Consider the following 12,879-nt stretch of genomic DNA (forward strand, 5'->3'; position numbering starts at 1 on the left):
GATAAGGTTCTGGCTCTCTTTGAAGACACTTTGTTTAATTTGGGCTCAAACTCTGATACCAACTGGGTTTTGTTCACATGAAAATTGGGGAGATCCAATTAAAGTTCTGGTTGTTCACTGCAACACCTGGCTGAGGATTTGGTTTGGACATAAAACGGGATCGCAGCCCAAGGAAACTGTTATCTTTGCCCAATTTGGGAAAATATGGGAAAAGTTACCTGGACTAAGCAAGGAAAACACGCCAAATATTTAGCCCAATTTGTGGAAACTTTGCCCAAATTCCACAAAAGTTAGTCCAAAATCAAAAGCATATTTTGTGTAACTTGGGTCAAACTTACAAAATTTCGAGTTGGATTTTGAGGTAAATTCCTAAAATTCATTAAATTTCAAACCGTTTCCACGTGGAACCCGCGAAACATGAAATGTTTGTTCAGTTTATCGCTATTTATTGCTTTCCAGCTATCTGGTTGAATTAAGTGGACTTACAATTGTGGGTGATATTCTTGGAAGTAATTTGCTCTGCCAAGGGAAGTTTGCTGAACTGAAACTAGAAGGAAAACAAATTCTACAAGCTACAAACAACCAATACAATGAAATACGAACTAAGCTCAAAACTCTCCTACGCTTCTCGTGAGGAACAAAAAATGGCGACTTCTAAAATTTCTTCGAGTTCTGTCGTGATTAAGGAAGCTGCAACTTCGTCAATTGTTGTGACGAACGAACAAAAATTGTCCAGAAGTACAAGCCGAAGAAAAGCGATAATGTCAGCAGTTGCCGACGACGAGAAGCTTTCAACGTCGTCAATATCGCTGGCATCAGCTTCGTCGTCGGAATTCGCAAGCGAACATACATTAAACTCCTCGTCAATTGTGTCCCACGGACAGAAAGTTTCGCTGTCAGAAGTTGACGAACATGACTTGTCGAGCGTCGAAGGAGAAAGAAAAATTTTAATGACGTCAGAACTCGGTAGTCAACAGAGTTTGACGCCAATGACGATCGAAAACGGTGGCGGTGAAACGACTTCAACTGTTGTGAACAAAAAGATAATGTCCTCTTCAACTGCTGCAAAAAATCTGAGGTCGGCTGTCGTGAACGAAAAAATTTTATTGACTTCGGTTACTGAGACAAGTAAAAAGACATCGTTGACCTCTGTTGCTGATGTGAAGAACCAGAAATTATCTTCTACGATTGTTCGAAGCAAACAGGACTCGTCATCAACTGATTTTGAGAGTGATGAAATTTCAACTTCAGTTGCTCGCGGAGGAAAGGCCAGTTTTTCATCTCGAGCTCCCGAGGGTGAAATTGTTTTGGAATCGACAAGTGCGTCGCCTGAACAAATACTGTCCAATTCGGCTGTTGAAAGCCAGCAGACATCGTCTGCTGATTTCATCAAGCGAAGCACGTCATCTTCTGCAACTGAAAGCCGACAGATGTCATCGACCGTCGTCAGAAAAAAGAGTTCGACCTCTGCGACCCTCATGACTGAGAAGATATCGTCTTCAAATGGAATCGTAAGTGATCAACAGACATTTTCAGCGACGGGTCTCGTGAACAAAAGGAGTTCAATGTCATTAACAGGTACTCAGAACAATCGGAGCTCTTCAACGTCGGCGGTCATGGCAAAGTCAGGCTCGTTATCTGCAGCTTTTGTTGATGAACAATTTTTGGAATCGACAAACGAAATGGCTCAACCAGTCTTGTCATATACAAGATCTGTTGTCGCTGGCAAACAGAGATCCAATTCGTCGGCTGTTGTCCTGCGCAAACAGAACTCCGGGTCATCAGCTTTCGAGGATGATAACGAACTTTCAGAATCTACAGATGATGAACAAATTTCGTCATCGCTGTTTGCCAGAACTGGAAAAACGACATCGTCATCAACAGTTGCGAGGAAACAAAGCTCATCGTCTACTGTTGTCGTTAACAGAACCAGGTCATCATTGTCATCTCTTGTAAGACAACAAAGATATGCATCATCAGCTGTTGCGAGTGAAACGATTACATCGACTTCGGTTTCCGAGAGCCGCAGAATTACATCATCGTCCGCAACAGAAAGCAAAATGATTGCATCGACGGCTGTGAAGAGTCAAAGGATTGCGTCATCGTCGGACGCTGCGACTAGAACGATTACGTCATCGTCGGCTGCTGCGAGTAAAAAGATTACATCATCATCGGCTGCCGAGAGTAAAATTATTACGTCATCTTCGGCTGCCGCAAGTAAGAGGATTACATCATCATCGGTTGTCGCTGGTACAAAGATTACATCATCATCAGCAGCCGCGGGTCAGAAAACGATAAAAGCGTCATCATTTGACACGAAAGATGAAGAAATACTTTCTGATGTGAGCGAACAAAATTCGGAATCCGAAGAAATAGACGAGAATATTTTGTCCTCATCAACATCGGTTGTTCTTAATCAAAAGCAAGTTGCCTCGACCGCAAACAAGAAACATAACCAGAGCTTGTTAACTACTACAGTTGATAAGAATAAAAGTGGAAGCAAAGAACAGAAACGGGAGGAGCTGAAACTCGAAAAAGATGGAGGCAGATTGGCTCAGTCTAAGAAAGGTAACAAATATTTATATATTTTTTTAATTTTCCCCCCATTTTGTTGATTTCTGAAGCTGTGGTGATTCGTGATTTTCAAACATTACAGAAAGAAATTGAAAACACGATGTTAGATCTGAACGTATATGTAATCAATTTTTCCGCAACAGCTGAGACACTTCAAAACGGATCGCATGTGTATCCAATTGTATTCTCACCTTTTATTTGCTTGGGTGTTTGATATACAAAACAATATGTTGACTCAATTTAAAAGGCATACAATTTATTATTTTTTATTTTTCGTTTTTTTTTTGTTTTTTTTTCAGTTCAAGCGAAACCACTCACATCTGCAAAACACCCCGAACAGTTGGTGGGTGTACAAAAGGCTTCTACTTCTTTTCCGATTCAGTTAACCCCGAATGCTTTAACCACAAGTCATTTAACCCCAAATCATTTCAGCCCTCTATCATTTCAACCTGCCAATTGTCAGTTGACATTGCAGGCATGTTTTGTCATAACTAAGTGGATAACTTAATCCAATGTTCGGTTGTGATATTTTCATATCAAATCCTGCGGGTCGCTGACACATGGCCATGGCCCGCGAGGCATGGGCAAGTGAATAATTTACTGATTGACAGTTTAAAATCGGGGTGAAATGACAAAGGTGTTAGATGATAGAGGGGTGAATAAATCGGGGTTAAATGATATGGGGTTAAATTAAAAGGGGTGAAAAAGGTGGACAAAGCAAATAAGTTTGCTTAAGGTTTTAATGTCCCTAGAAACATTGTCCTCGGGAGGAACAATATTGGCCCGCCGTACATCTTCAGCAGAAAATCAAAAAAATATCAACTTTTCAAGTATGCACCAAATAAAAAGTGACACACGTAGTTTTATTTTGAAAAACCGCAGCCAACTGATAACACTATAACAACTGATCTGCATCGAGTTGCGTCTTAAGAAAAAGCAAAATTATGCAAAAAATATTTTATTAGCGAACAAGGCGGCTCGGTAATGTGCGATCGCACATAAGGTTCCGACCCCGCTCATCCACAATTTTGGCATAATTGTCTACCAAATGAGGAACAGACGGAAAAACACAAAAAATTCAAGTAATTTAAAAAAAAAACTGGTGTATAAACGAAAAGATAGCCTCCAAAGCAAACAACTCAGTGGAGTAAAAAATAATGCAATAGATTGATGAAATATTCCGATATTAAGAATGCGAGCGAAGACGAACGGCAAAATCAAACAACAACAACAACAAACATTAATTACATCAAAAAAATTATGTCCGTTTTAAAAAACAAAACTTAATAACAAAGTCAAAATAGCGTCAGATAAAACTGAAAATAAACAAAATAACTTGTGAATGACTAGAAAAAAATGGTTATTCACCAGTTCATAATAAAGCTTGTTAACAATTAGACAAAAAAGAACAGAAACTTTAAAGTTAGAAAATTCACTGAACTTTTCTTTAAAAAAACAATTAATTTCAAATTAATGAAAACCATTAGGAAGCAACTAAAATATCCCATATGTTTACAATTACCAATGCTTCTATAGAAATGAATTAAGAACTCTTGGTATTCAATTTTTTTTTGCAGTTACAAAAAGAAAAACAAATAGACGACAAACTAAAAATCAATTAAAACTTGCCAGAAAATGCTTTGGAAGCCATAAAACCATACTTTGGCCCCCAAAATATGTTCGATTAGACCTTTGTGGAACACCGATTATGTATTATGTGGCCGCTTATTAATGAAAATAAGCAACAATTAGACAAAAACGATGGGATGCAAAATTATGTAATACTTGTTTTTTTTTCGAAAAAAAATTATTTCCAAAGACATAAAAGCCATTAATTGCAATATGAAAAATTTGAATAGGTTCGTCCATTCTTCCAAAGGAATCACTTGAGACCTTCAATTATCCAGAATATGTCTTACGTCTACAAAAAGAACGTCAAATTTGACAAAAAATAAAAAATTCTTTTAATTTTTATTGTGAAAAACCCGTGTGGAAGCCAGTAAAGTCATAACGAATTCTCTTAAAACAATAGATTTTATGACACCAATCCCTTTTAACACCTTCCCCTGACAAAATTAATGTCATCTCTAGCCTTTAATTAACGAGACCAGGTAACAAACAGACAATAAAAGGAACAAAATTGCGAAGATGAAATGTTTTTTTTTTTCATTTTAAAAAAACAATTGTTTTCAAAGTCATGAAAGCCATTATCTATCTTCTGATATCAGAACATCGGCTCATCTCCTTTTCCAGGAAAAGCCAGTCCAAGCATGTCATTGTACAGGAAATTAAATACGACTAAAAAGACAAAGTAAAAACGACAGTTAGAGACAAAATTAAAAAAAAAAATTCAATTAAATTCTTCGAGAAAGTACTGTCGAAGCGGTAAAGAACCACAATCTATATCTGTAAGGATTAAAATATTATCATCTGTGCGTTATTTTGAACGCAAAAAATGTGATATATGAACTGACAATAACGTGATAATTGGACAAAACTAGAATACATGAAAAATGGGAAAATAACTAAAAATTAAAAAAAAAATGGAAAATCTAGTAGTATCAAAGCCAGAACACCATAACTTAAGACATAACACCACAATAAAGACTAAATTTAAATTCAGCAGAAAGAAGGAGCACTCTTTGATTGCTGACACTAAGCTACAGTTGACCAACATAAGAGAAAAATGGAGGCAAAGTTCAAAAAGCCATTTTTTTTTTAAAATCAAATATTTTGAAAATCAAAACGACTATAAGCTTTCAAGCAAACAACTAGATAAATTAATTGTGAGTTTATTAGGAAACCAATAGGACCTATCACTAGTGAGCTTTGATTTGAAATGTTCTGTTATTTAATTAATATAAAAAAGATCGAATTTTTTTTAATAAAAAACCGACCGACGACAATCCGAATTATTTTTGGATTGTAACGGTCCAAGATTGGTACAGAACTAGTCCTGCTAATGTTGATTGTCCGTTAGGATATTTAATTTTTGGAATATCATTGATATAGATATTTTGTTAGTTAAAAAATTAAAAATAAATGCTGCGTTTTTGATAATCAACGAATAAAGTTAGCAAAATCAGCAAACTTTTATTTACAGAGCACTCTCAACGGAAGTTGAAGTGAAATTAGCCCTTTTTTTCAGTCTACAAAGATTGTGTTAGTGGTTTTTGGGTGTGCAGTTCATGCAAATTTAATCAGAGTGGACTAAAGAAACTTATTTCTTGCTGTTTTTTATGAAAAAGTCTGTATTTTGTGAAATATTTAACCAGAAATTGTGACAAAAAAATCAATGAAAATAGCCGACAATATAATTTGACTGTAAACGTAAAATTAGCAACATTTATTGAAAAATTTTCTTAAATTTCATCAGAATGGGCGAAATTTTCGTCAAAAATGCCGAAAAAAGGTGAAAGAAATCAACGGAATTCACTCTATTTTCTCGGAAGTTGAAACCTCTATATCTCCCTGTCAAAAACGAAAATCAAAAAATCTTTTTAATTCCATTTTTTACGCTGGACAAGCTTTCTAATGAAACAGTCTCAACTCTCTACGATGAATATATCGATCGGCCAAAATTGACTGAACAAAAAAAACGCATTTGAGTATATAGTTCCTCCCCCCCCCTCAGGAGGGGTCGGAACAATAATATGAGACAAGAATTGGAGTGATAGCCAACTTTGAGAAGAATGTCAATTTGTACTTTGGCGACTGATTTATGAAAACAGTGATTTCTGAATTTAGCACCAGGAAAATAACGTGGTCAAAAATTTCGGAACAAGCAGTATTCAACAGCAAGTCCCATGAGAAACATAAATCGCAATAATCTATATAGTCGTTGAAAAAAATCTTTAAAATGCTTCTTCATTCCCCATTAGATGACAATTTTCTAAGAAGGAGGCCAAAACGAAAAATTAAAGTCGAGATTTTTGAAATTAAATAAAAAAATTGATGTAAATCTGTTCAATTCTAGGTTGATAAGCCTTTCATTGAAGTTTGAAAAAAAATTAATTTCATATGATTTATTTTCGAAATTTTTAATGTGGCAACTTTTTTTGGCAAGAGGCCTAAAACAAATTTTAAAAAATTTGGTTCTTTGTGAAAGGAAAAAAAAATATATTTTTCTGGTTCTGCACTGTCACATCAAAACCAACATCAATTTCAATAAAATTTGAATAACTAGCGTATCGTTCTTTGGAGTAGATAAAACTTTTATTGAGCACTTTCTCAGATTAGTTCTTAAATTACTACTTGCTGAAACTTGTTGTGATTCAAATAAAACGTTGATTTTCAAAAATTAGAAAACGCGTTTTGAATAGTGAAATACATTTTATGGATAACATAACCGGAGCCAAATCACTTCTTAAGCTTTGCTTAAAATAATAGATAGCTGTTTATTTGGTACATTTTGACTAATTATTTGAAAATCAACGTTTCATTTGAATCACAAAAAGTATCAGCTAGCGGTAATTTAAGAATTAATCTGAGAAAATGCTCAGTAAAAGTTGTATCTACTCCAAAGGACGATACGCTAGTTCTTCAAAATTTATTGAAATTGACGTTGGTTTTGATGTGGCAGAAACTATTTTTTGGTTCTGCACTGTTACATCAAAACCAACATCAATTTCAATAAATTTTGAAGAACTAGCGTATCGTCCTTTGGAGTAGATACAACTTTTACTGTGCACTTTCTAAGATTAGTTCTTAAATTAATGCTAGCTGATACTTTTGTGATTCAAATAAAACGTTGATTTTCAAATAATTAGTCAAAATGTACCGAATAAACAGCTATCTATTATTTTAAGCAAAGCTTAAGAAGTGATTTGGCTCCGGTTATGTTATCCGTAAAATGTATTTCACTATTCAAAAGGCGTTTTCTATTTTTTTTTGCACAAAATTAAGTGCAATAAGAAATATATTTAGTAATTTGTCAGTGATTCAATCTGAACAAGTCCCAAATCATGTTTACAATTGAATCAAGCCTTCCTTTGAGAATTTCAAACGCTCTTAGTTTGGGGGGAGAAATTTATGTTCTCTTGCTCCAAAATTCTTTTGATCACATAAAAAATTGAATTTGAAAATTGGTAGCAACTTTTTTTTAAATTAATACCTAGGATTTCTGCAATAAACACAAACATTTGCAAAAAAATATTTAAAAAAGTGAAACACATTCTTTTGCAAACTGAAAAGACCTGGAAACTAGTTATAAGATTAACGTCGGGTTGAGAACGTGAGAAAGAAAATTTTTTGAAAACCAATAAGTGTCATTAACAAAATATTTGAGAACCTGCTGGCTCTTAATTTTTAGTTTGTTGCTCATTTTGATAATTATAGGTGAATTTGATGCGTGGATTCGTCTACGAGAACGAACAAATTGGAACTGCGATTCGGAGTACGCTGAAATCATAAAACACCTGGACCAAATCACAGATGTGACACTTAAAAAATCTCTTTGTTTGACCCTGTTGCACCCAAGTTACCTGTCCCAAATGTGGGCGCGACCCAGGGAACTTTTTGCCCTAAACCCAAGCGGGGAGGATGACAAAACGCCCTCAAATGCCCAATCAAGACAGGAGTACACAATGAACAGCGCACTGAACATGAACTCGTCCAAAAATGAGGAGCTGGCGTTTTGGAAACGACTTCGAGAAAAGTTGAGCAAGTTGAACCCGGAGACTACGACTGACGTTTCAACTTTGCCCAAAATGGAGTTTACCCCTGAATGTCTGCAAATTAACCCGCCTTTTGCTGGTTTGGTACCAGAAGGTGTTGCATCGGCCGAGGGAATCCTTGACATCTGGAATCAGATATCGGCCAACGATTCCTGCCAGGGGCTCAAACCGACGAATGAAAAGGTCAGCGGTTCCTTGCAAAGTGACTTTTCAGTCGCAAAATTGCTGGAAACAACTTACAGTTCTCTGATTGCCGCTGCAAAAACTGACGTTTTAACTTGGGAAAAAGTTTTGGAAAACGTGGAAAAAGTTGTTGTTTCAAGCACGGGTGAAAAGTCGCAGACTCGAGAGGAAATTTTCGGAAACTCGAAGAGTAAAAAACTTCAAAACGAAGCAGTTTTGGCTCTCGCCTCGTTTGCTTTCGTCAAATGGTACGAAGTTGATCGAGAGAAAATACCGGCAATCGTGATGCTATTCGCCAAACTGCTGGAACAACAAAAACTTCTCGGCAGCGACGAAAACGCGAATAGTTTTGATTACGTAATGAGCTTAATCGAGTCGGAAGGCTTGGCCAATGAGCAAACTATGAGCTCTTGGTCTAGACTTCGGGAAATGAATATTGCGTCAGAGGAGAAAACGTCGGCAGCCAATCAGAGTTCGTCGGTATGTGAACAAGTCGATGAATCGGAAAAAGTGACAGAACCCGTTTTGTCGGTTGGTTTGGAATCGAAAGGCGAAGTTTACACTCGAGCGAGGGAAATCTTTTCGGTCGAGTTTAGTGAATGTTTGCAAGAAACGTGCGGCAAACTTTCGGACCAAGACTTTGTTGCTGGTTTTATAAACTGCATACAACTTGCAAGAGCGCTTGATCGTGATCTTGAAGAAGAGTTTAAATGGGTTGAAGTTGGAGTCAAAGACCAAAATGAGCTTATTTCTGAGAACAAAGACAAAAAGAGTGACAAAAAACAGAACTTGTTGTCTAATAAGACCAAAACAGACCAAGAAAAGATAACGGACAATTGCATTTTGAGGATTCGGACATCAGTAAATACCTTATTTGGAATTGGTAGCGAGAAACAAATCGACATGCGAGAAACGAGCAGCCTTGAAGACAGTGAACCCCGAGCAAAGGTCAAAAAAGTTCAGCTCGATTCGGAAGAGCAAAGTCGCAGCAGTCAGTTTGCAGACCAGAAGATAAAGTGGGAACATGATCAGGTGGTTCTGGCGATAGCGTCGTTTGCTTTTATTGACTGGCAAAAAGTGGATCCAGAATTGATTCCGGCTCTGGTTCTGTTCTACGCCAGATTGGTCGAGCACCAGAGGTTGCTTGGTAAGAGTGGAACCGAATTTGAAAAGTACTTGGTCAGTGAAACTGTATCAGAATGCAACGCGTCCGAATCGAGCGAGCTTGTCGCCTCGTGGCTGCGACTTCGTGAAATGGTCGAAAAACCAAATCACAAATCTAAAGCTTCGCTTGAATCAATTTCTGTTCACGAAAAACTTGCGCAAAGTGAACAAAATTCTTGTCACATTTCGGCCATTGCTTCAGAGCAGAAAACTGAAGATTTTATCCGAACACGTGAAATCTTTTCTGAAGTGTTTGCGCGGTGTGTTGAGGAATCACGGGGAAAAACTGGCTTTGAGGGTTCGGTGGCCGAATCGTTCGCTGAACCGAAAATGGGCAAATGTTTAGAATCTATTCTTGAGAATTGCTTTGCTGACCTCGAAGCTGGTGAGTTATCTGTGAAGAAGTCAACTGGTACAAAATCTAAAATTTCGTCACAAAAGAGAGAAACTGATTTCGATTTTGAGAAAGAATTGACATCTTTTGAGCAGAAAATTCTCGCAATTGCGTCATTTGGTTACATAAACTGGAGCAAAGTTGATCCTCAACTTATCCCGGCCTTGGTTATGTTCTATGCCCAGTTGATCGAACATCAAAAATTACTCGGAAACAAAATCCCGTCGGAATCGTACATCATCAATGAAATTGCGTCACAATGCAAAGGAAGCGAATCTTCTAAGTTGCTTTCGGCTTGGAATCGCCTTCGAGAAATGACTGAAAAACCGAAGCCAACATCGAAGGTTTCAAATCATATGATGTCAGAACTGGACAAACTGTCCAAATCTGATGTAAATTTGGGAGAAATTCTGGCTTTAGCGTGTGAACAAAAACCAGAAGACTACATCCGAACGCGTGAAATTTTCGCGGAAGTTTTCCCAAAATGCGTTGAAGAGTCGGGCAATATTAGCTTTGAAGGGTGCTTAGCCGAAACGTTCAGCAAAATGAAAATGGGCAAATGTTTGGAGTCTGATTTGAAAAACTGTTTCGCCCAACTTTTGGCACAAGAATTAGAGGACCAAGAACCCGAGGTCAGAAAAACTGACTCAATTTCACAAGATCGAAGTAAAAATATGTTCAATTTTGACGATAAAATGAAGTATTTTGAACAAAGTATGCTGGCCATTGCTTCGTTTGGATATATCGACTGGCACAAAGTTGATCCGGAACTTATACCGTCTTTGGTTTTGTTCTACGCTAGACTTGTTGAGCACCAGAAAGTGATCGGCTACAGCGTTCCAGCGGACGAGTATATACTTAGCAAGATCATTTCAGAATGCAAAGCGAACGAGTCTGATGAAAATATTTCAGCTTGGAACCGATTGCGAGAAATGACCGAAAAATCGCGAATGACTTCAAAAGCTTGTGAACAGTTCACGAACGAACATGAAACAATGTCAGTTAAAGAGGACAATTTGAACAAAATTCTCGCTTTAGCAGCGCAACAAAAAACGGAGGACTACATTCGTACGCGTGAAATATTTGCTGAAGTTTTTGAAAAGTGTGGACAGGAGTCACGAATTAGCGATTTTGAGGGTGTTTTAGCCGAAACGTTCAAAGAGCAGAAACTTGGCCATGGTTTACAGACAGATTTGTCAAGAATATACGAGTTTGCAATGTCTGAAAAACTTTCGACTAAAAATGACGATACAGTTCAAGTGTCCACCGACCCACAAGAACGCGAAGATGTATTTGGTTCTGAAAAGTCGACATCTGTTCGTCAAAGGGTCCTTGCTATGGCTTCCGAGGCCTTCATCAAATGGCTGCAACTTGATTCCGCTCAAGCAATACCTGCTGTTTTGATGTTCTACGCTCAGATATTGATTCAAAACAACACACTACCTGAAAACCCGAAAGATTTCGAATACTTTATCACCAAAATTCTTTCGAACTGTCTTGGGTCTGATAATGCGCCCAAATCTTGGATCAGACCTAGAGAAATGCCGGTTGAGGTACCAGAAAAACCGAGCGCTGAAAATCAACTAGTGCCGATATCGGAAAAATTACTGGGAAGTAATTTTTCCACGAAACCAATTACAGCATTTGGGTTGGAAAAGAACCTTTCGGAGTTTTCGCGGCCCCGGGAATTACTTTCGGCTATTTTTGAGGAAACGCTTCAAGAACCCTGCGGCGTGATTCGTGACAGTTTCTTGGCCAGCGTGGTGAAATTGAACAAACTTGCCCGAGCCCTCGAAATGAACATCGACTTCGAAAAAACGTGGATAAACGTGAAAGATCTCAACCGAAAAGAAGCCTTGAACGGCAGAAACGAAACAAGAAAACTTCAGAAAATCGATTACGTCAAAAACGGTTCAACTAACAACGCGGAACTTTCACAGGATAAAAACATGATCGTTGCTCGAAACGCACTTGGGGTTGTAAAACTCGAAGAGACGCACAATAAAGAATTCCGAGTTTTCAACACGAAAGCGAACAAACTTCCGACGCCTAAAAGTTGTCATTTCACGAGCAAAGAAACGATTGATCGCGCTCTTGCCCATGGCAAAAATGACAAAATTGACTTATTTGAGGCGCACAAATTAAACTCACAAACACGTAAAGGCACTAAAACTTTCGAAAGTTTGCAAGATGATAACTGCACTTCCGAAAGCGAAAAATTGATTAGCAAAGTCCTCGCCAAAGCCAAAAGTCAAGGTTTAATTTTGCTTCAATCTGAAGACGAAATTGACCAAAAAGGCGCAAATCCGAATGTCGAAAAAGCCGAAGAGTTTTCAAGTGAGCAAAATTGTGTTCACGCAACGAAAAAAAGGTACTCGGAAAAGATTTTGGCTTCGTGCGCGGTCGAGAACTTGAAATTGATTTCATTGGACGACGAAATCGCAATTGATGACGTCAGAAAGTGCCAAACGTTGTCTGATTTGTGGACGAAAGAGGAATACGAGTCGGATCCGTCATTGATGACAAAATTTTTGGCGTTCGGAAAAGAGGCGAATGATATTAAATACGAGAAAGCGAATGAAGATGAACTGGAGGTGATGGAGGGGGCTATTTTGCCTCACGAGCAGCAATCTTTGGAAGCCGCGAGAACCCGAAAGGTCAGGATGGCCAATGTTCCAGTCGAGGCCATGTCAAAGGTCACGCTGAGGTTGATCGAGGTGGCACAGGTCATCGACAAAGGTACGAATTTTGGAATATATTCTGTCCTCAAAGGTTATTGGGGTCTTTCCCATTATAGCCCCCCATGAAATTGTAGCCCCCATTATGGTATGTTTACCATAATTTGGGGGGGGGGGGGGGTGAGGGACTACAGGTTATCTGACCACTAAG

The 12,879-nt window shown here is 37.9% G+C and overlaps 2 protein-coding genes across 2 annotated transcripts in view; both read left to right on the forward strand.

The window, feature by feature from the left end:
* LOC142343916 (cullin-4A-like) overlaps positions 1-12,879 on the forward strand; it is a 414,013-nt gene that overhangs the window by 248,698 nt on the left and 152,436 nt on the right. The window lies entirely within an intron of this gene.
* LOC142343907 (uncharacterized) overlaps positions 414-12,879 on the forward strand; it is a 28,678-nt gene continuing 16,212 nt past the window's right edge. Inside the window, exons 1-2 of the mRNA XM_075395300.1 lie at positions 414-2,568; positions 7,912-12,729. Of these exons, the coding sequence (XP_075251415.1) occupies positions 591-2,568; positions 7,912-12,729 (6,796 nt within the window). The 5' untranslated portion in view covers positions 414-590. The remainder of the gene's footprint in view (positions 2,569-7,911; positions 12,730-12,879) is intronic.

Source organism: Convolutriloba macropyga, chromosome 1 (genome assembly GCF_964194025.1).
Source record: "Convolutriloba macropyga chromosome 1, txConMacr16.3, whole genome shotgun sequence".
NCBI lineage: Eukaryota > Metazoa > Xenacoelomorpha > Acoela > Convolutidae > Convolutriloba > Convolutriloba macropyga.